We start from the raw sequence: 21,007 nt of genomic DNA, 5'->3' as shown, positions 1-21,007 counted from the left end.
GCTGAGGGTGGTGAAACACTGGCACAGGTTGCCCAGAGAGGTGGTGGATGCCCCATCCGTGGAAACATTCAAGGTCAGGTTGGACGGGGCTCTGAGCAACCTGATTTAGTTGAAGATGTCCCTGCTTATTGCAGGGGGGGATTGGACTAGATGACCTTTAGAGGTCCCTTCCAACCCAAACCAAACCATTCTGTGATTCTGTGAAATTTTCCCACTTCTCAACATGGTGGGAATAAAAAAATAATTGTTGTACATGCTGTACATGTATTCTTTTATCATATTCTGATTATATGAGTGAGTTTTATACTTTATTATTTTACACAGCATGCAGTGGTTCTAGTACTACTGGTATATTGAAATGCTTAAATTCAAAAAACCAAAACAAACCCTTCAAGACAAATAATATGTGTATAATATGTCAGTAAACATTTGCTTTCCTTTGCAGTTATCTGTGGCATATTCCTCTCACCTACATAACTAGTAGCTGCAACTTAACCCATTGTACTAATGCATATTTACTGGACCAAAAGTCAGGTATGTGACTCAAAACTTCGGTAGCAATTTACTTAAGTGTTATATATTACTGATCTTTCTGAGCACACACTTATGTAAGATGTGAAGATGAAGGCATACGTAGTACAAAATAATTACAGAGATCTGGAGCCAAGCACTACTGGTGGTGTCATCATTAGAGTGTTGGTTCCCTATAGCATTATATGTACAAATAAATGGCAGGAACTGGGGCAGAAGCACAAGTTTGGAATTTGTAAAAGCTTGTACTCTTTTCATCCCAGTGCATGCACAAAATCTCTCAAACTGCATGTCCTTTAGAGAGTAACGGGAGAGTTGCTCTACCAGTGTACTGAAATGTGAGGAAGTAACTTTCCATGGAAATATTATTTATTTTCTCTAATGGTATAAGAAAATATTGCATCTGGAACAGATTAAGTTTTTGAGAATGCTGTTGTAGAACTTGAAACCCTTAGATCTTTTCACATAAACTCTCTGCTTTTGCTGCAGTGGCTAGTTTGAATCCTAAATTGCTAGTCTATGGGGTTTTTTTTATTCAGCCCTGTTTTTTTCCTTACCAAGTGAATAGTTACACACTCTTATGTAGTATTGTGCTAAAATCACTTTGGCTATCTCTCTCCACTGACATGAATAGGTTTTTTCATTTTATTGAAGCTGGTCTGACTCATTATCTTACATCTGAGGATGTATTTTCTTACCTGTTAAAGTTACTAGTCAGTGCATTTAACTGGCAATTATTTTTAATTCATAAAACTATATTGCACCTCTACTTTTTGAAATAAAACTATACAAATTTAAAATAAAATTCTTAGAGCTGATCTTGACATTTTCACTGTTTACTGATTTTTATGAACTGCCGGCCCTCTTAAATGACGTTAGAAGTACTACAATTAAAGTAAATAAATTTTGTTTATGTCATTTTGACATTGGTTTTACAAAGCCTTCAAGTTATTCCTGGCCTTTTGCATTTGAGATTTTTGCATTTGAGTTTTAGAAAAAAATATTGTGAATTATCAGAATGGAAAAACAAAGCTGTTTAATTGAATGTGTTCTTGATCTTACTATAACTAATAGGTAAGTAGCCTGATTTCATAATTTCTGTTTCACCTTAAATGGCCCTGTTGGTGGTGTCATGTTCATCATACTAATTCCTTACTCACTGTAGAAACTTGGATGTGGAGCATATGAGAGTAGGAGAGATGTACAAAAGAGTTTGGGGTAGAATATTTACTGAATTTCAAAGGCATTGTAGGTGCTATGCAAATTGATGTTTTTGGCAGTAGTTAGATAGATAGAATCAACTGAAATGAAGAACTTTTTCCCAAAGCCTCTCTTCTTGTATCTAGTTGACTTTGAAACTAGAGTGTGGCCTTTCATCTACTTAACGCCGTCTCCATTTCTCTCTTTCTTTATATGGTGTGTGTAACTGGTCTTTATATATGCATGAAAGTCGGCAGAGCAGAAATGGGGTTGTTTGAAAGGAGGACTGGACAGAAGGAGAAAAACTACTGCACTAAGTAATTAACTGTATAGATACAACTCGGGGCATATTGTGATACTGTTCATTTAGTCAGATGTAGGAAGAAGGAGGAAGCACAACCTGGAATTTTGGAGCCTTCTTGTGGAACCTTTGTACTGCCTATTTCATCTTCATAGTAGGGGGAACTAGTGGATGGAAAAGGATTTACTGACTCTCTGGAACCAATCTACTTCACAGATTTGGATTTGAATGAACGGTTGCTAAATGTTTGTTTCCGCTGCTAACTGATTGTCTGTCCATTAGCTGTCATTGAACTTCCAGAAGAGGTGGAATGGGTAAAATTCAATGTGGACATGAATGGCTATTACATAGTACACTATGCTGAAGACTGGAAAACGCTGATTGATCTGTTGAAAAAAAACCACACTGCCTTGAGTCCTAAAGACAGAGCCAATTTGATCAACAATATCTTCAACCTTGCAGGGTAAGACTTTTATATTGGAAAACATAGTTAATACGTGTTTAAAGCTTTTTCCAAGTCAAAGAAGATCAGACTTAGATTCTAGAGAAGACTGCTTTAGAGAATTTTAATTCAGTCTTCATTAGCCTATTGAAACTGTTCACCATTCACTAATATTTTTTTTAAGTTATTTCACCAATGCTTCAATATTGGTGTTAGATGTTATCTCCCTGTCCTTTATAGCAGCATCCATTTATTTGCATCACAAAGAGCCACATGATAGCTTCCGTTTCTGAAAGACACCGTTTTCTTTAGTGTCTGATAATCTGCCTAGTGGACTGTTTTCCTGTACTCTGTCAATGAGTGCTCCACTTCAGAGAAGTAAGCCATTTGCCTCTCAATTTTTTACTGGCTCCCTCTCCTGTCTTTCACCATGGCCGTCAGAGCAGGTGAGGCTGAGCATTCTGAATGGCCTCTTTGACAGCTACTTCCTGTATCTGATACCCTCATTTATGATAAATGTTTTCAGACATCATTGTCACACTTCCTTACCTATTTTCATTTTTGTTAATTGAAGACATGTTAGTGGCCATTGTTGCTTTGTTATTATCTTACTAATGTTGTAATATAAAAATCTCTAAATCTAAAGTGTTTCTTATGATACTCCCTCTGTTCATCTATCCCTCTGTTAATGTAATGAAGAGCATCACTTCTGATCTTGTTTCAGGAAGTGCTTTTGTTCTGGAAGCCATTTTAATGTTTGTGTTCATTGACCTATAGTCTAGGAAAAGAGTCTCTGGAAAAGGCCTTTGAGCTGATTGATTACCTTAACAAAGAGAACAGCACTGCACCACTCACTCAAGCTTTGTTTCAGCTGAGTCTTATATACAGCCTTTTAGAGAAAAAGGGTGAACAACAACTGGCGGCTCGAGTCATGGTATGTCTTAGTTAATTATAATTTGAAACAATTAGCTGTAATGTTCTTTATAGTTACATTATCTTTTTAAGTGTTGACTGTGGAACATATTCAGTAATCTCACTAAGTTGGACAGGGATTCTAGATAGTTGCCAGTCTTGCCTGCTTTTGTTTAGTAATGATCTCTTACTGAAATGCTAAATTTTTTGGATCAACTTCCCCCCCATGTTTTGTACAGAGTGTAATGCAGTGGGAACACAGTGGTGTCTGGGGATTTGCTATAGTCGCTATAAAGGTCAGTGTAGTACAGATATTTGATTAAACAGAGCCCATGACATTTTTCAAGTAGAGAAAAATTATTTCCAAAATTACTAGAGTGGCTGGAGATCATAGATCTAATTCCTTTTTATAGAGGCAGTGGAAAAAAAAAAACCCTATTTTCTGTAAAAATAGGAACACAGGAATGGTTGTCGTTGTCCCATTCCAGCTATGCGATAGATTAACACAACACAGTGCTGCAGACTTAGCAATGAAATCAACATCATAGCCTCAGTTCTTGCTGAGGAAATGTCTTTTCATTTCTCTGTTTACTTTCTTATTATGAAGCCTCCTCTCTAAATTCATCTACAGGTTTAAAATGATCCTTGCTGCTTTACATTGTAGAATGTCAGCAAAGGGATTTAGTCTAGAAGGAAAATTATTAAATGATTAGGTGAAATAGCAGATGTTTTTCTTTATAGTAGGTAAGGGTAATTAGTGAGTGCTTAAGGAAACTTATAAGAAACAAAAAAACACTACTATAATAATTTTCCTTATTTAGTATTTATTCAAACAACCATACCTTGGGCTGTTTGCCACAGCCCAAGCTATGGTTTGCAATGCAGTGTCTGTGAGGTTATATTTAAGGTCAAGTGTTTCAGCTGAGATGTGGTAGCTGGTCAGGCACCTAGCTGTGGTTTTGGCAAGCTACAAAACTACAAACGTGAAGGGTGTTCAGCCTATAGATAAAGGTTGGTTTGCTTGTTTGTGCTAAACTAAGGTGTATTAACTGTCGCTTGATGGAGTTAAAAGCAGTTAAACATACAGGAGTTGTAGTTAGTTGAGATAGTAAGCTGACTACATACAAGTCTGCTCTGTAGCTCGAAGAGTAGTCTTCAGTCTCCATGTGCAACTTAAGATGTAGACCTAGCCCATCTTTCAGATCTATGTGGTATCTGCTATTTATTCATACAGATAAGATATGGTATATGTAAATTGGAATAGGTAGATGAAAAACTACTATGTTCAACTTCCACAGTTCTAAAACTTAACTTTTTTTTTCTTTTTTTAAACTAATTTTGTATATAGAAAATCCTTTTGGGAAGAATTAGTTATTGCTAATAATTCTTCCTCCTTTAGCATAGAATAGAGCACCTGCTTGGAGATAAAATTGATCAACAGAGTTGGACAGATGATGGGACCCTGTCTGAACGAGAGCTCCGGTCAACACTGCTAGCTTTTGCCTGCACCCATGGTATAAGAAACTGTAGAGCAACTGCCACTGAGATGTTTGAGAAGTGGATGAAGTCTAATGGAACAATGAGGTACCACAAAAACTGGGCTTCCACTTTTTTATCTACCTGTTTTCCTATTACCTTGCCACCATTGTTTTGGGGAAAACAAACAAACAAACCAACCAAACAAAAAAACCCCACACCATCACCACCAACTGAATATTGATAAAGCACTTCATTCTGTCTTTTACTGTTCCTCATGTAGAAGTAATTGCTGTTGTAAGATGAGAGGGAGAACCGTGCTAGAATTCAAGACTTTTTCTGCAGTTTCATTAAGTGTGACTGCAAAACCAGCCACAAATTGCTTCCATCTGCATTTCCTAAGCTGCATGCTCCAGGAGGGTTACTTAGTAGCAATGTCAAAGCATACCTTTTTATCTTGCAGAATTCATTCTGCTCTGGATTCATGTGCATTTTGAGCCACAGAAAATTACTCAGATTTTTGTACAATTTACTGTGCTTTCATGTGACTAATGATTTGCTTTTTCCCAGTGACTTAAAGTATTAGACTGGCATGAATTCAGTCCAACAAATTTACAATTGCTACAGAATTAAATTGCTCAAAAGAGGGGCATCTCTTTCAAGCTAATATTTTCATTTTGTGACTTTTCTTCCTTCTTTTCTCAGATGAACATTTTTATGTCACCCCTTTTTTTTTTATTTGTTTGTTTTTTGTTTTGTTTTTTTGTTGTTGTTTTGTTGTTGGTTTTGTTTTTCCCTGTAGTCTGCCTAGTGATGTTATGAAAGCCATATTTACAGCTGGAGCCAAATCTAGTGATGGCTGGGAATTCCTCCTGAAGACGTACTCCTCTTCAGTTTCTGAAGCAGAGAAAAACAAAATGATTGAAGCCTTGGCCAGCACAGAGGATGTCAGAAAGCTGATCTGGTATGAAGGAGCCAGAAAGTTGTATGCTGTTTCAATTAAAAGCGTTAAAGTCTTCTTTGAAAAAATGTATTGTCTTTTTTGTATTATTGAAAAAATTTCTGATTACTAAAGAAAATCTATCCACATGTTTTGTACAGGTTTCCATAAACATGAAGAACCTGATATTTTTCACTTAAAAATAATTTACGTAACAGAGTAGCTCAAAAGGCCAAATTCTGAATACGCATAAAGAGAAAACAATTTAAATTAAAGGCTTTGCACTACTGCTAACACAAAATTGCAGATTGTTCTATGAAGGCTTAAAAGATTGGTTTGTCTTTATAACCAAGATAATAACTAGTTGGGGTTTTTTTGGGGTTTGGGGTGGGTTTTTTTTCTTTTTTTTCTTCTTTCTTTCTTTTTTTTTCTTTTTTTTCTTTCTTTCTTTCTTTGGGTGAAATTTTGACCTTACATTATGCTCCAACACCTCTCTGTAGACCAAATCTCCATACTGCATGGAGGACACTAAGGTTGTCCTGCTAGGTGGTTCTTGTTACAGCTTTCCTCTCTTAACTTTTAAATGTATTATGTTTTCTTTTACAAGTTGTTAGAATTTACTTAATCTTTTCCAACAACAATGAAAATTCAAGTGCTTGGTTTAGAGCTAAGGTCACTCTGATACTTGGAAATTAAAGCTAAATAAGTACAGTGGTTATAAAATGTAGCATCGGTGTGTTCCAGATGTTAGAAGTTGCTTGTTGTTTGATCTGTTATATAATCTTTTCCATCTAATTCAGGAGTATCAGGAGAATCATCTGAAGACATGAATAGATGTTTTTTCCTGTCCCTTTTCATATGCTTTGTCTTTTAGGTTAATGCAGAACAGCCTTGAAGGAGAAGTCATCAGGGCACAGGAGCTTTCACGTATCATAGCAACTGTTAGCCAGAGTTTGCCTGGATATTTGCTAGCCTGGGACTTTGTCAAAGAGAACTGGGAAAAGCTTACACGAAAGTAAGGCTTTTGATGTAGCTGAAACTTCACTCTCACAGTGGCAAAAGGACCTGTTTGTTTCTTTCAAGCGCAAGATAATAAATAGTTGGATTCATATAAGAAGATTTGTATTAAAATTGTAAAGCCTGTTTTAAAATCTGATTTTACAAAAATAACTTGTAACATAAACTTTGAAGTCTCACCAATAGTTGATGGGACTTTGGAGCCTCCTAGAGCCTCACAGTAATTCTAAAAAATCTTGATTGTAATATCTGTTAAAAGGATGCTGTCTCTAAGATGGTTGCTGCAGATGCAGGATATTTACGTGGATCAAATGCATTCAAAAGCAGGCCCAGGGAATTCATTCAGCATTTAATTTTTCTGTCTTTTTACAGCAATTCCAAAACCAAATAACCAAAAAATTCCACTTGTTTTAGAAATACATGTTCCCCTTAACTGGCCTTGAAGGGTATCCAGCAGGAGAGCTGGCCTGCAAGTCTTCAAAAGCTAACAGCACGTGGAAAACTGTATTTCTAAATCCTAGTTTTGATTTGGAACAGTTTCACATTACTAAAAAATCTTCTCCTGGATGAAAATTTCTGCTCTAGCAAGCTCTTAATAACCAATATTACAAAATTACTTTGCTTGAAATGAAATCTGGTTACAAATTCAATTACTGTAAAGTTTTGGAATACATACCACAAATACAGGTCTTGGTATTCAGTGTGTGGTGTCCTCAGTTCTTTACTATTTGAGCTGTGATAGGAGTTTGAAAATTTTCCATGTCTTTCACTCTGAAGTTCAGTTTTTGGAGGGATTAGGGAACTAGAGGCTTGGACTTCTAAGACCTTGTATCTCTCTTGAAAAATGAGATATGTAAACTTGAATTTAAGTGCTTTTAATGATTTCCAACTACTAAAACAAAAAAGTAGAAATAAGAATGTTTACATATAGTGAACCTGCATCTTAAACTTCTTTGTTTGTATTTCAGGTTTCACCTAGGCTCATATACTATCCAGAATATCATTAGTTGGTCAACTTCTCAGTTTGCAACAAAGGCACATCTACTTGAGGTTGGTGGCTTAATCTACCAGAAAGGGATATTTTCTAGTGCCAATGTTGTTTTCATTTAATTGAGGGATGAGGAAAACACATGTTATTTCTGTCCTTGAGGCCCTTTTGCAAGGATATACAGCTATTGCTTTCCCTGTTTCACACATGGGACATACATACATAAACGTGTTGAAGATTACATACTGAGTCTATGGCAGAGTTGCATATAGAGTTGAACCCAGTTATCTGTTGATACTGTTTTGTTTTCCTGTTCACTGGAACACACTGTCTCCCAAAATAGTGATTTGGTCTAGATAGAATTTTGGTCTAGATTTTGTAAACAAGCTATGCATCTCTGGAACGTGATGGAGCACCATAAAAATTGCTTTATGTTATTTTTTCTGTCAACAATCCCAAGGAGCTATTGTGGAGGTTGAGTATCAGTTAAGATCTGGTTAATAGCCATTAGAAATCTCTGTTGTCTTCCCTAACAAGGCCTTGAAGTTAATGTGTCAAGAATGGTTTATGGTTTAGTCCAATGTTTTCATTCAGATAATTTGGCAGAGTGAGTTGTTTATGGTTTGATCTATAGTATTTTAAGTGTTAGCATTAACAATTATAATGATCAGTAGGTGTGGGGGTCATTCCAGAGTGCTGAAGAGGGTTGCTTACAACAATCAGTTCTTTGTCACAGAACGAGACCCCTGTTCCAGAACTTTGAGTGCTCTGTCATTGCTCGGTGATGAATATGATAAGTGAATGTCTGTTTATTGGTGAAATAATTTATTAAAACTAAATGAGTTATTGCTGCAGTTCCCATGAAAAGTGCTTTCCTTGCATTTGGGAACTCGTTTGAGAGGTTTGCTTACTGCATAGATACAAACGATTCTCGGGAATAGATTTCCTGCAACATATGTGTAGCGTTTGCTTCTGAACCTATTTGTGTGACCAGCGTTGATTTTAATTAAACTTTTCTTTTTCTTTCTTTTCCCTTGCTGTGCAGGTGAAGTCATTTTTTGAGTCAAAATCGGAGGAGAGTTCTCAACTGCGTTGCGTAAAAGAGGCAATTGACACAATTCAGCTCAATATCCAGTGGATGGAGGGGAACTTAGCAAAGCTACAAGAACTGCTGTAGTGCGCATAATGCTATAGTGTGTCAGCCACTTAGGAGCTCTGTGGGCAGTTACTGTGTTTCTTTTGCAAAAGCCAGGGTGAAACCAGGCATCACTGCAACGTTGTTTGCACTATTAAGGAGTCTAGATAGCTCAGGGCATGTCTCAGATAAATTTTTATTTTCCTTGGAGCATTTATGAGCAAGATGTAAGTATTTATTCTGAAACTGTTCTCATCTATAGACCAAAATCTGCACAAATGATTAAATATAATTTTATATTTGAAACATATGCCCTTTCATTTGGAGTTGTGTTATAGTTTCTTAGCAGTGGGTAAATATTGACAGTTAGGGTCAGAAAGAAAGAGTTACCATGAACTGTTACTTCTTTGCAGACTGCTCATTGAGCAGTAGATTTTCTAATGCAAAACTGTAGGTGGTTTCCACATTTGTAGATATAGAAGCTGTTGTGAAACGAAGTCATACTTCATATGTAATCAGTAGTGGATCTTATAAAGTACACCAGTTTGAGGCAAAATAAATAAGGTTCCAATTTGATTTAAGTTTGGCTTTTTTGTTTTCACAGTGTTCTTTAGGAATTACACATCAAAAAAAAAGAGTAATATCTCATGCTAATAGTATACACTTTGATGTATAAAGTGGCTGAATAGTAGTGTGGAAAAGAAAAACCAGATACCAAAACCAAGCATTTTAGAGATGCGATTTCCAGAAACACTGATTTGACCTTGGAACTTTTACTCTGAATTTATTAGACATTTTTGAAATCTCATCATTAATCATTGGACTTCATCTGATTTTGCTGTATTGATCTCTGAGCAACTGCACAAAATTACATTTTTACAAGTTGATTAATCTGCTAGGCTGACTACTGCTTTGTGCCCTTTTGACTTCTGATCTTTAATATCACCACTTGTTGCAGAGGGTCTGCAATTAATAGATAAGTCAGCCACTTCATCTGGGTAAACTTCTGTTTTTTCCTTGCCTGGTAACTCGCATATCACAGTATAATTTGTGAACATTGCTCACTCTTTGTAACATTAGCTTTAGGAAAGCTTCTCATTTAGATTTTAATGATTTGTTCTTCTACTGTTGTGAAAAACCTTGTGAGACTAATCTTCAGTCTTTTAAAGAAAATGATCTAAAACCCTAATGTGCTACATTAGAAAGGCGAAATACCTACTGTACAATCTGCATCTCTTTCAAAAGCAGTGAAAAAGGCCATTTTTGATGTATAGCGTATATATACAACACATGCAAGAGTAAACTTACCTTTTCATCTGGAGATCTGTTCTATGCATTTCACTACTGATGCACCTTTTGTGGATTCATGCAAGCAGATTCAAACCTGTTGTTGTCTTATAATCGTCCAATTATGTGATCAGTTATAAAATACGATGAAAGCATTAACAAAAGTTGTACTATTTTAATAAAACTAATTCAGCTACAGTAAATTCTGAAGAAGATAATAGTTTGAATTAGAGTTAAATTAATGGACTTAAAAATTTGTCACAGGATGATTCAAATGGAATGCTTTAACTTAATGAAACTGCAGCATCGGCTGTTTATTTGGTTAGCAGAAATTATAAGCTGTGATTGCTTAAGCCATACCATACTTTTCCCATCTTTTCAGCATATCTGTCAAAACTCCTGGAAAAGAAATTCCTCATTTTCCAGCTCATATTAGAATTGCAGATGTAATTTTTAACTTTGAAATTATCAGAAAGAATGTTAGACCTTAAGAGTGTGCAAACACTTGTTTGCCCAAAAGGCCCAGAAATGAATAATTTTTAATGCACTGAAGAAGAAACTAGCAGTATGAGCATTGAAGATAAATCATACTTCCTTATAAATTATGCAATTAGAATTGTAATTAAGTATGGTCTTGGAATTTTTGTACTCCCATATGTTATGGCTTAATTTCCTCCTTTATTTTAAACCTTTGGAATCTCTACAAAAATATTAGTTCCATGTTTGCATATTTGTGTGTATCTACGTCATCTCTCTTTCTAGTCATTTCTTCATATTAAATGAGAAGTCATTAATAACCTTTCACTTTTCTATACCTTCTGTCCCCTCACATGTATTTTACCTCATCCCTGAGTGCAGTATTGAGGCATATAAAATCTAAAATGGAAACTGTGGAAGAAGATCCCATCTTCCTCCTGATTTCTGCTGTGGAATTTTAAAAATTTACTATTTTATTCAAATGCTTTAATGACAATTATGAGGCAATAGCATGGAGCTGAGTTTTAGACAGCAAACTATACCAAGAAAATCTGGAAAGTTGGGAAGGTTGTGGAGAGATTATGGAATAATTTTTCATTTTACTATTTGTTGCATATGCATACTTTTGGTATGTCAGTTATAGAGGTTTTAATATTTTTTTTTCTGTCATGGAGTCTCTGACCCTATTAAAAATTGTTCTGGAGTCCTTCTTCCATGAGAAATGCTTAAATGTACTCCTCCCTTTTTGAGAATATTGGGAACTGATGAAGATTGGAATGGCTAAGACCTGGTGCAGGACAGACAGTCACTGCTGACAAGGCTCCATTTTGGACAGGGGCTTAGGGCAGGGTGAGGGTCAGGAAAAGGTTTAGGGTTTGGTGCAAGACAAAGTGTATATCCCCAGTGCTAGGGGAGCTGTGAAAAGGCTGCCAAGGGAAGGGGAGGGCTGCCAAAAACTCTCAGTCCTGGGCACTTTTTCTTGGGAGCCATAGCTGGCGGTGTCCCTGTTGGACCTGGGGTCTGGCTAGAGTTAGGGTGAGGTTAGGGTTAGGTGAGGCTTAGGCATAGGTGCAGGACAAAGAGCAGAACCATTGTAAGGAGAAAGGAAAAAAAACCAGAGGAAAATTAAACCCCAAGAAAGACAAATGATGCAAATGTAAACAATTGCTCACCACCAACGGACTGATGCTCAGCCAGTCCCCAAACAGCACTTCCCCCCCCAGTTTTATTGCTAAGCATGATGCCGTATGGTATGGAATATCATTTTGGCCAGTTGGGGTCAGCTGGCCCAACAGCGTCCCCTCCCAACTTTTTGTGCACCTCCAGCCTACTCACTGGTGGGGTGGTGTGAGAAGCAGAAAAGGCCTTGACTCTGTGTAAGCACTGCTCAGCAGTAACTAAAACATCAAAGTGTTACCAACACTATTTTCAGCACAAATCCAAAACATAGCCCCATACAGGCTACTATGAAGGAATTTAACCTTATCCCAGCCAAAGCCAGTACATTCTCCACCCCTTATTCCATACCATTTACATCATGTTCAGGTCCCACACTATCTCAATACATCCTTATTAACTACCCTTTCCCCCGTAAAATGTTTGTAAAATGTCCATACATATCCATAAAATGTCCATTGAGTTCATTTGGTCTATGACTTTGGGCTTCATCTCTTATAGTATTCACTCAGGACAGGAGAGGTGGTGCATTGCGTGGAGTTACTGGGCACCAAAAATATCTCAAGTTGGGTCACTGCTGCACTTGCACTGCTTCTTGTGAGGTTTGTTCTTCATTGGATCAGGTTGGTTCCTGCTATAGTAATCCCTATAACCTGCAACTCAAATCATGGGTTACAACAATTTAAAGGTATATCCATTACAATCTCCATCCTTGGTCCCTTTGGACTAGGCCATAAGGTTTAACATTGCAATGAATTCCTCCTCTTGCCTCTAGCCTGGCTAGCACTGAGAGCTTCCTACTATAATAACTTTGATATATGGCAGCCACAGCAGTGGTGACATACAGCATCATGTAACACTGCCATCAAACAACTCAAATCATGGATTATTTTCATCCAGGATTGCATCACCTTGAGGTACACATTGGACTTCCCCATCCTTCCTCATTACCCACCAAGTGCATCCACGTCCTTGAGCAAAAACAATCCCATGAATAGGTTTGCCCTTTCCTGAGGAAGGAATAACCCAGACAGTTTTTCCCAGCTAGTTCTTGATATGTACTGCAGGGACCTTATCTCCTTCCACAGTGCACAGGGGTTTTGATTGGGCAGGGCCGGGTCAACTGGTAGATCCTCTAGTGTTAACTAGTCAAGCGGCTTCTGCTAAATTTGTACCCCAATGCTTGAATGTCCCAGCACCCATTGTTCTCTGTTTTTAACAGTCCATGGTACTGTTCAATTTTCCCAGAGGCTGGTGCTTGATAGGGGATGTGAAACACCCACTCAATGTCATGGTCCTTGGCCCAGATGTCTATGAGGTTGTTTCGAAAATGAGTCCCATTGTCTGATTCAATTCTTTTAGGGGTGCTGTGTCACCATAAAACTTGTTTTCCAAGGCCCAAGATAGTATTCCGGGCGGTGGCATGGGTCACAGGGTATGTTTCCAACCATCCAGTAGTTGTTTCCACCACTGTAAGCACATGGTGCTTGCCATGGTGGGTTCATGCTAGTGTGATATAATCGATCTGATTGATATTACTGATATTTCAGCCATCATCCTCTATACCAAAAAAGCTTTAGCCAGTTGGCTTGTTTGATCATGCTGCACATTTTACATTCATGGATAATCTGTGCAATGGCATCAATGGCCAAGTCCACCCCTTGATCACAAGCCCATTTGTATGTTGCAGCCCTTCCCAGATGTCCTGATGCGTCATGGGCCCATCAAGCTATAAATAATTCACCCTTATGTTGCCAGTCCAGATCCACCTGAGCCACTTCAATCTTAGCAGCCTGATCCACCTGCTGGTTGTTTTGATGTTCTTCAGTGGCATGACTTGTGGGTATGTGAGCATCTATGTGACATACTTTTACAACCAGGTTCTCCACAATTCAGCAGCCCATATGGGTTTACCTCTGCACTGCGAGTTGGTGTGCTTCCATTGCTGTAGCCACCCCCACAGAGCATTTGCCACCATCCATGAATCAGTATAGAGATAAAGTACTCGCCATTTTTCTCATTCAGCAATATCTAAAGCCAGCTGGATGGCTTTCACTTCTGCAAAGTGACTTGATTCACCTTTTCCTTCAGCAGTTTCTGCGACTTGTTGTGTAGGACTCCACACAGCAGCCTTCCACCTTCAGTGCTTTCCCACAATACAACAGGATCCATCTGTAAACAGGGCATATTGTTTTTCATTTTCTGGTAATTTATTATACAGTGGGGCCTCTTCAGCATGTGTCACCTCCTCTGGCAACACGTCAAAGATTTGGCCCTCTGGCGAGTCTGTGATCATGTTCAGGATTCCTGAATGGTCAGGATTTCTCATTCAAGCCCATTGCGTTGTCAGTATGACCCACTTTACTTCATGTAGCCTCAGTTGCATAATGTGTAGAGGGGACCCTCCCTTTGAACATCCAGCCCAGCACAGGCAATCAAGGTGCCAAAAAGAGCTGTGCTTCAGTACCAACTACTTCTAAAGCGGCTCGAACTCCTTCCTATGCTGCTAATATTTTTTTTTCAGTTGGAGTGTAACGGGCTTCAGATCCTGTATATCCCTGACTCCGAAACCCTAGAGATCAACCTTGAGTCTCTCCAGGTGCTTTCTGCCAGAGGCTCCAGGTGGGGCTGTGGTCCCTGACTGCAGTGTAAAGCTCATTTTTCACACCTTGTCCTGTCCAGACTGGCCCAAGTACTACTGCATGAACTATCTCCCATTTAATTTGTTCAAAAGCTTGTCGTTGCTCAGGGCCCCATTCAAAATCGTTCTTCTTCTGGGTCACTTGACAGAAAGGGCTTACAATCAGACTGTAATTTGGAATATGCATTCTCCAAAAATCCATGACACCTAAGAAAGCTTGTGTTTCCTTTTTGCTAGTTGGTGGGGACATAGCTGTTATTTTATTGATCACATCCATTGGGATACGGATGACACCCATCTTGCCATTTTATTCCTAAAAACTGGATCTTCTATGCAGGTCCCTTGACCTTACTTTGTTTTATAGCAAAACCAGGTTTCAAAAGAATTTGGATTATTCTTCTCCATTTCTCAAATGCTTCCTCCGCTGTGTTGCCCCACACAATGATGTCATTAATATACTGCAGGTGTTGGGGAGCCTCACTCTGTTCCAGTGTAGTCTGTGTCAGTCCATGGCAAATGGTAGGACTGTGTTTCTACCCCTGGGGCGGTCAGTTCCAGGTGTACTGGATACCCCTCTACATGAAAGCAAACTGTGGCCTGCACTCTGCTGCCAAAGGGATCGAGAAAAACATATTAGAGATATCAATTGTCACACACCATTTGGCTACCTTTGACTCCAGTTCATACTGGAGTTCTAGCATGTCTGGCACGGCAGCACTCAGCAGTGGTGTGACCATTCAGGCTACGGTAGTCCGCTGTTAGCCTCCACTCTCTGTTAGATTTTTGCACTGGCCATATGGGACTATTAAAGGGTGAATGAGTCTTACTGATCACTCCTTGACTCTCCAGTCACCAAATCAGCTTATGGATGGGAACCAGAGTCTCGCTTGGTGGGATGTTGCCACCAGTGCACTGTCATGGTAGCAACTGGCACCTGCTGTTCTTTAACAGAGTGCAGCAGTCCCACAACAGAAGGATCCTCTGAGAGATCAGGCAAGCTAGACAGCTGTTTAATCTTCTCCGTACTCAAGGCAGCTATACCAAAAGCCCATCGGTACCCTTTTGGGTCCTTGAAGTACCCTCTCCTGAAGTAGTCTATGCTAAGGATACATGAAGCCTCTGAACCAGTTACAATAGGGTGCTTTTGCCACTCATCCCCAGTTAGGCTTACCTCAGCCTCCAACACAGACAGTTCTTGGGATCCTCCTGTCACTCCAGAAGTACAGGTGGATTCTGCCCCTTTGCAATCTGATGGTATTAGAGTGCACCAGTGTCCACTAGAGCTTTATACTCCCATGGGGCTGATGTGCCAGGTCATCAAACCCACACAGTTGAGTAAACCCTGTTGTCCCTTTCCTCTGCCTGGCCAAAGGCAGGACCCTGCTATTCCTGGTCAGAGTATTCATCACCTGATTTTTTTTGTAACTGCAAACCAGAAGTCCCTTCATCAGGGTCAAAAGTACGATCTGCCCTTCTACACTCCCAACAGACACTGAAGCAGTAATTTTTCCTTTTGGCTGTTGTTTTTTTCTTGCAGTTCCTGTACCTGAGCTTCTAGTTTCCAGGTAGATTCACCATTCCACTTCCTCATGTCCTCCCCCTGGTCACACAGAAGAACCACAGGGTTGCAAGTGGTGTGTGCCACCAGTACTCTCTCCCTTGAACAGAAAAAGGCTGACTTTTAATAGCTGAGACATTGGTCGGTGTGGGTGAGGTGTCCTTCTGGGATTGCTGGAACAATTTTTGGGACAGTTTCTCCACAGCTGAGACACAGGCCTGTAGGGAGGAAAAGAGAATACCTTCATATTCTCGGAGTTGTCTGGCCAATCCATCCATAGGTAGTGCCTCTGTGTCTGTCCGGCTCATTATCACCAGGGTGTTGGCATATGACATCAGTGCGCTTCGTATAAACTTTTGCCACATGGACCGTGTGCACCCGATTTTTGTCTGGGTCTTTGGATACCTGGTTGTCATCCAGGTTGTTATAGATCACTTCCACCACAGCTAATTCCCTCAGATACTGGATACCTCTCTCAATGGTGGTCCATTTGCTTCAGGAATTTGCAAGATCTTCCTTGAAGGGGTACCTGTCCTTCACACTTGACTGGAGTCACTGCCAAAGGCTGAGGACTCCTGCCCCTTTTCCAATACCTCTCAATGGCCTTATCCCTAGCAAGGGATCCCAGCTGCTGGGCTTCCTTACCATCTAATTCCTGACTATTGGCCTCAATATCCCAGTATTGGAGTAACCAGCTGAGAATTTGCTCCCCTGGTTGATGGCTGAAACTTCTCTCTTATCTCTCAGCTCGCATAGGGATAGGCATCGGGTAGTTTCTGTCTCATTTATGATTTCAGTCCCTTCCTCCTCCTGTTCTTGTGACTGCTCTGCTGCAGAACAGGCTGCGTCTTCTGATTCTCTCTTCTGCTCCCTCTTAGGAGAAGCTTCTTCATCCCTTAGTAAACGGCTTGACTTCTGCCTTCGTTGTTTCAATTATAGGGGCAACTGATACAGTCGAGGGCTGGGTCTCTGGTTTAGCCATAGTGTCTGTTGGCATGTTTTCAGATCCAGAGAACCTCTCTTCTCCTTGAGGGTGCTGAATTGTGTAGTGTTTGGTAGGTGCAGGCCAGGCCCCAGCACAGTGCAATAAGTTGTGCTTCTTTGGAATAGCCAGGGCATCTTTCTTCCAAACATTCTAGCATTTAATCAGAATCCTGCACTGCTTCAGGAGTGAAGTTCCAGACCATCGGAGATGAGAAGCTTTCTAGATACCTGGCCATATTCTCCCACATGCCATGCCACCCATAACCATACTGCTGCATGGCCTGGGTCATATTTATAAATAGCTTGTTAACCTGAGAAAAAGCCAAAACAATATTCCTAAGAAATACCAATAGAAGTATTTTGATTACCCAAGAATGTTCAAGATGCTGAAAACTTATTGTAACGAGGGAGAAAACATCACAGAAGAAGGTGGTGAAGGTGCCATTCTGTATTTCCTCCACAAAAAACTCTCAGAGGAAGAAGTATAATTGTTAATTGTCTCTATGAGCTGGTACCCGAAGTACAGTAATGGCTTCAGTAGAGAGCCCAAATACCAGATTAAGCTCAAAGCCAGTGTTTTAATAATAATAAATCTCCCAGGCAAAACATCACTAAGTGCTACAGAGCACAGTAAACTGCAAAAACAAAACCCAGTTTTTAACACATAGAGCAATAAAAAGAGCATGGCACAAATCAGATAAAGTAATATAGAGAACAGATGGATCAATATGGTGACCAGCAACTGTTAACAGATATAAATCACTTCTAATACACTCTGGTCAAATCTGTTATCGTCTCAAGCCCTTTGAGATCCAAACTGAGCACCAAAAAGGACTGTTGTGGTTTAACCTTGGCCAGCAACTAAGCATCACACATCTGCTTGCTCAGTCCTACCCCAGTGGGATGCGGAGAGAATGGGAAGGCTAAAAGTGAGAAAGAAACTCATGGGTTGAAATAAAAACAGTTTAATAACTAAAAAGAAATAATAATTTTTTAAAAATTGTAAGGAGAAGGGAAAAAAAACCAAAAAAACAAGAGAGAGAGGAAAATAAACCCCAAGAAAGACATGAAAACTATTTCTCACCACCAACCGACCAATGCCCAGACAGTCCCTGAGCAATGCCGCCACCCCCGCCAACCTCCCCCCCCAGTTTTATTGCTGAGCATGACGTCATATGATATGGAATATCCCTTTGGCCAGTTGGGATCAGCTATCCCAACAGTGTCCCGTCCCAGCTTTTTTTGCACCTCTAACCTACTCTTTGGTGGGACAGTGTGAGGAGTAGAAAAGCCCTTGACGCTGCATAAGCACAGCAGTAGTTAAAACATCAGAGTATCAACACTATTTTCAGCACAAATCCACAAGATAGCCCCATTCAAGCTACTATGAAGAAACTTAACTCTGTCCCAGCCAAAACCAGTACATTAGGAATGAAAGCTGTTGGTGGCCCACATCTTCCCTTGGCAGACCCTTCACAGCCCTACCAATGGCATACTGTGCTTGCTCTGCCACCTCACCCTCACTTACAACCTCAGCCTCACAGGAACGCACTACAAAATGGACACCCAACACCTAGGGTTCCCACACAGAAGTGTCCAGGAGTAAAAGCTGTTGGCATCTCTCACCTTCCTTTGGCAGCCCCTTCTGAGCCCCACCAACAGTGGAACTCTGTGCTTGCTCTACCAGCTAACACTGTCCTACCCCCCTCAGCCTAGGCACCCTAGCTCCAAAACAAACACCCACTACCTAGGGCTCCCACACAGAAGTGGCTAGGACTGAAAGCTGTTGGTGGCCTCACCTTCCCTTGGCAATCCCTTCACAGCCCCAGTCCTGGCCACTCCTCTGTGGGAGAACTAGTATGCGGCTGTCTTTATTGGCGCTACCTTCTGGTTAAGGGTGAGTAGAGCAAGCCCAGAGCAGCAGTGTTGGTGGGGTTGTGAAGATGCTGCTAAGGAAAGGTGAGGGCCACCAATAGCTTCCAGTCCTGGCCACGTCTGTGTGGGAACACTAGCTGGAGGGTTTCTCTTTTTGACGTGGTGTCTGCCTAGAGTGAAGGAGTAGGTAAGGTAGTAGAGCAAGCGCAGAGGGCCAGTGTTGGTGAGGCTGAGAAGAGGCTGCCAAGGGAAGGTGAGGGCCAGAAAAAGCTCTCAGTCCTGGCCAATTCTTTGTGGGAGAACTGGCATAGGCTTTCAGTATTGGAGCTACCCTCTAGTTAAGGGTGAGCAGGTAGGTGACTGTGATAATTAGGTGGTAGAGCAAACACAGAGCCCTGGTATTGGTGGGGGTCTTAAGGGACTGCCAAGGAAAGGTGACGGCCACCAACAGCTTTTAGTCCTAGCAGCTTCTGTGGTGGACAGGACTAAAAGCTATTGGTGGCCCTCACATTCCCTTGGTAGCCCTTTCACAGTCCCAGCAACACTGTCTCTTGCTCTACTTGCTCACCTACTTGCTCTACTTGCTTGCTCTACTGCCTTACCTACTCCTTTACTCTAGCTCATCCTTAAGCAGAGGGTGGCTCCAATACAGACAGCTGTATGCTAGTTCTCCCACAGAGAAGTGGCCAGGACTGAGAGCTGTTGCTGGCCCTCATATTCTGTTGGCAGCCCTTTCACAGCTACACCAACACTGGGGCTCTGCGCTTTCTCTGCCATCTAACAATCCCCTCTCACCTATTCCCTCACTCTAGGCAGAGACTAGGCCCAAAAGAGAAACCATCCAGCAAAGGCTCGCACACAGAAGGTGCCAGGACTAAAAGCTGTTGGTGACCCTCTTCTTTACTTGGCAGCCGCTTAAGAGCATCACCAATACCTGGGCTCTTCATTTCCCCTTCCACCTAACTCTCAACCTCCCTTGAGCAACCAACAAAACCTGCAGCCACCAGCTACGGCTTCCAGAAGAAGCCATGAATGAATGTGGTTTGTGGCTCTCAAGTTTCCTTGGTAGCCCCTTCACCGCCCCACCAACACTCGCGCCCTGTGCTTGCTCCGCCACCTAATCCTCACCCTCACCATACACAACAACAAATTAGGCAGCTGCCAGATTCTAATCACATTTTGAGTGAAAGATATTTTTTCTCTTTCTAGAAAGTCGGCCAGCCACTTTTTGCAGTCAGCTGAAGAGTTTTGCCTCTTCCTCAACAGTTTGTTCCAGTGGTGAGTCTGCTGTTAGATTAACAGCTAAATAACATGTCTGTTTTCTGCTTCAAGACTTTCTGGCTACAGCTTCCAGGCTTAGTCTGAATTTCCTTCATTCCTACTTTGTAATTACTTCTACAATTTAAACTGCACTTCTCCAGGTCCTCTACACCAGAACCATACAGATAAATTCCACAGAAATCTCACCACTGTTCAATTAAAAGCTAAAAGCCATTATTTGACTACTTCCTTTGCTCAGACAAAAGGTGGTGATGATAAAAGAGTGTAATAGAACTTGAAGTGCTTGAACAATGGAATACTTTGACAGTTCACTGATTTCCAGCATACAGCTCTTACTCCTTGACCTCATGTGTGATTAAATTAGATAGTTGTGTGAGATAACCAGTTGACTGTGTCATCTAGATTTTTCTTCATTTATGCAGGTGAAAAATCAGAATGCTGAGGTTTTTGGAAAATTATTTAACTTGCTTGGTTGAGTCACTGGTTCTTAGTTAGGTTGTAGCAAAACCCATAGGCATTATATATATATTAAGTATTACATATATAATAATATATATTATACATAGTATATAGAAAATATATTTATATTAAAATATATCTTATGTATTTTAATATCTTCCATATATACATATATGTATATACTTAGATATATTTGTGGTTTTTTGTGTGTGTGTGTGTGTGTGTGTGTGTGTGTGTGTGTGTGTGTGTGTGTGTGTGTGTGTGTGTGTGTGTGTGTAGGAGAGATGAGAAACCTTGGCTAAGGAAAGGTAGAATAAACTGCATGCT

General features: G+C 40.3%; 1 protein-coding gene across 3 annotated transcripts in view; it reads left to right on the top strand.

The window, feature by feature from the left end:
- The window catches only part of LNPEP (leucyl and cystinyl aminopeptidase), a 42,495-nt gene extending 31,471 nt beyond the window's left edge, over positions 1-11,024 (top strand). For all 3 annotated transcript variants that reach the window (XM_019471166.1, XM_009275844.2, XM_009275854.2), the window contains exons 11-18: positions 446-534; positions 2,315-2,495; positions 3,252-3,408; positions 4,786-4,970; positions 5,665-5,826; positions 6,677-6,817; positions 7,788-7,869; positions 8,853-11,024. In XM_019471166.1, the coding sequence (XP_019326711.1) occupies positions 446-534; positions 2,315-2,495; positions 3,252-3,408; positions 4,786-4,970; positions 5,665-5,826; positions 6,677-6,817; positions 7,788-7,869; positions 8,853-8,984 (1,129 nt within the window). In that variant the 3' untranslated portion in view covers positions 8,985-11,024. The remainder of the gene's footprint in view (positions 1-445; positions 535-2,314; positions 2,496-3,251; positions 3,409-4,785; positions 4,971-5,664; positions 5,827-6,676; positions 6,818-7,787; positions 7,870-8,852) is intronic.
- The last annotated feature ends 9,983 nt before the right edge of the window (positions 11,025-21,007 follow it).

This window comes from Aptenodytes forsteri, unplaced genomic scaffold (genome assembly GCF_000699145.1).
Source record: "Aptenodytes forsteri isolate BGI_AS27 unplaced genomic scaffold, ASM69914v1 Scaffold91, whole genome shotgun sequence".
Lineage (NCBI taxonomy): Eukaryota > Metazoa > Chordata > Aves > Sphenisciformes > Spheniscidae > Aptenodytes > Aptenodytes forsteri.
This window is presented reverse-complemented; position numbering and strand designations above follow the sequence as displayed.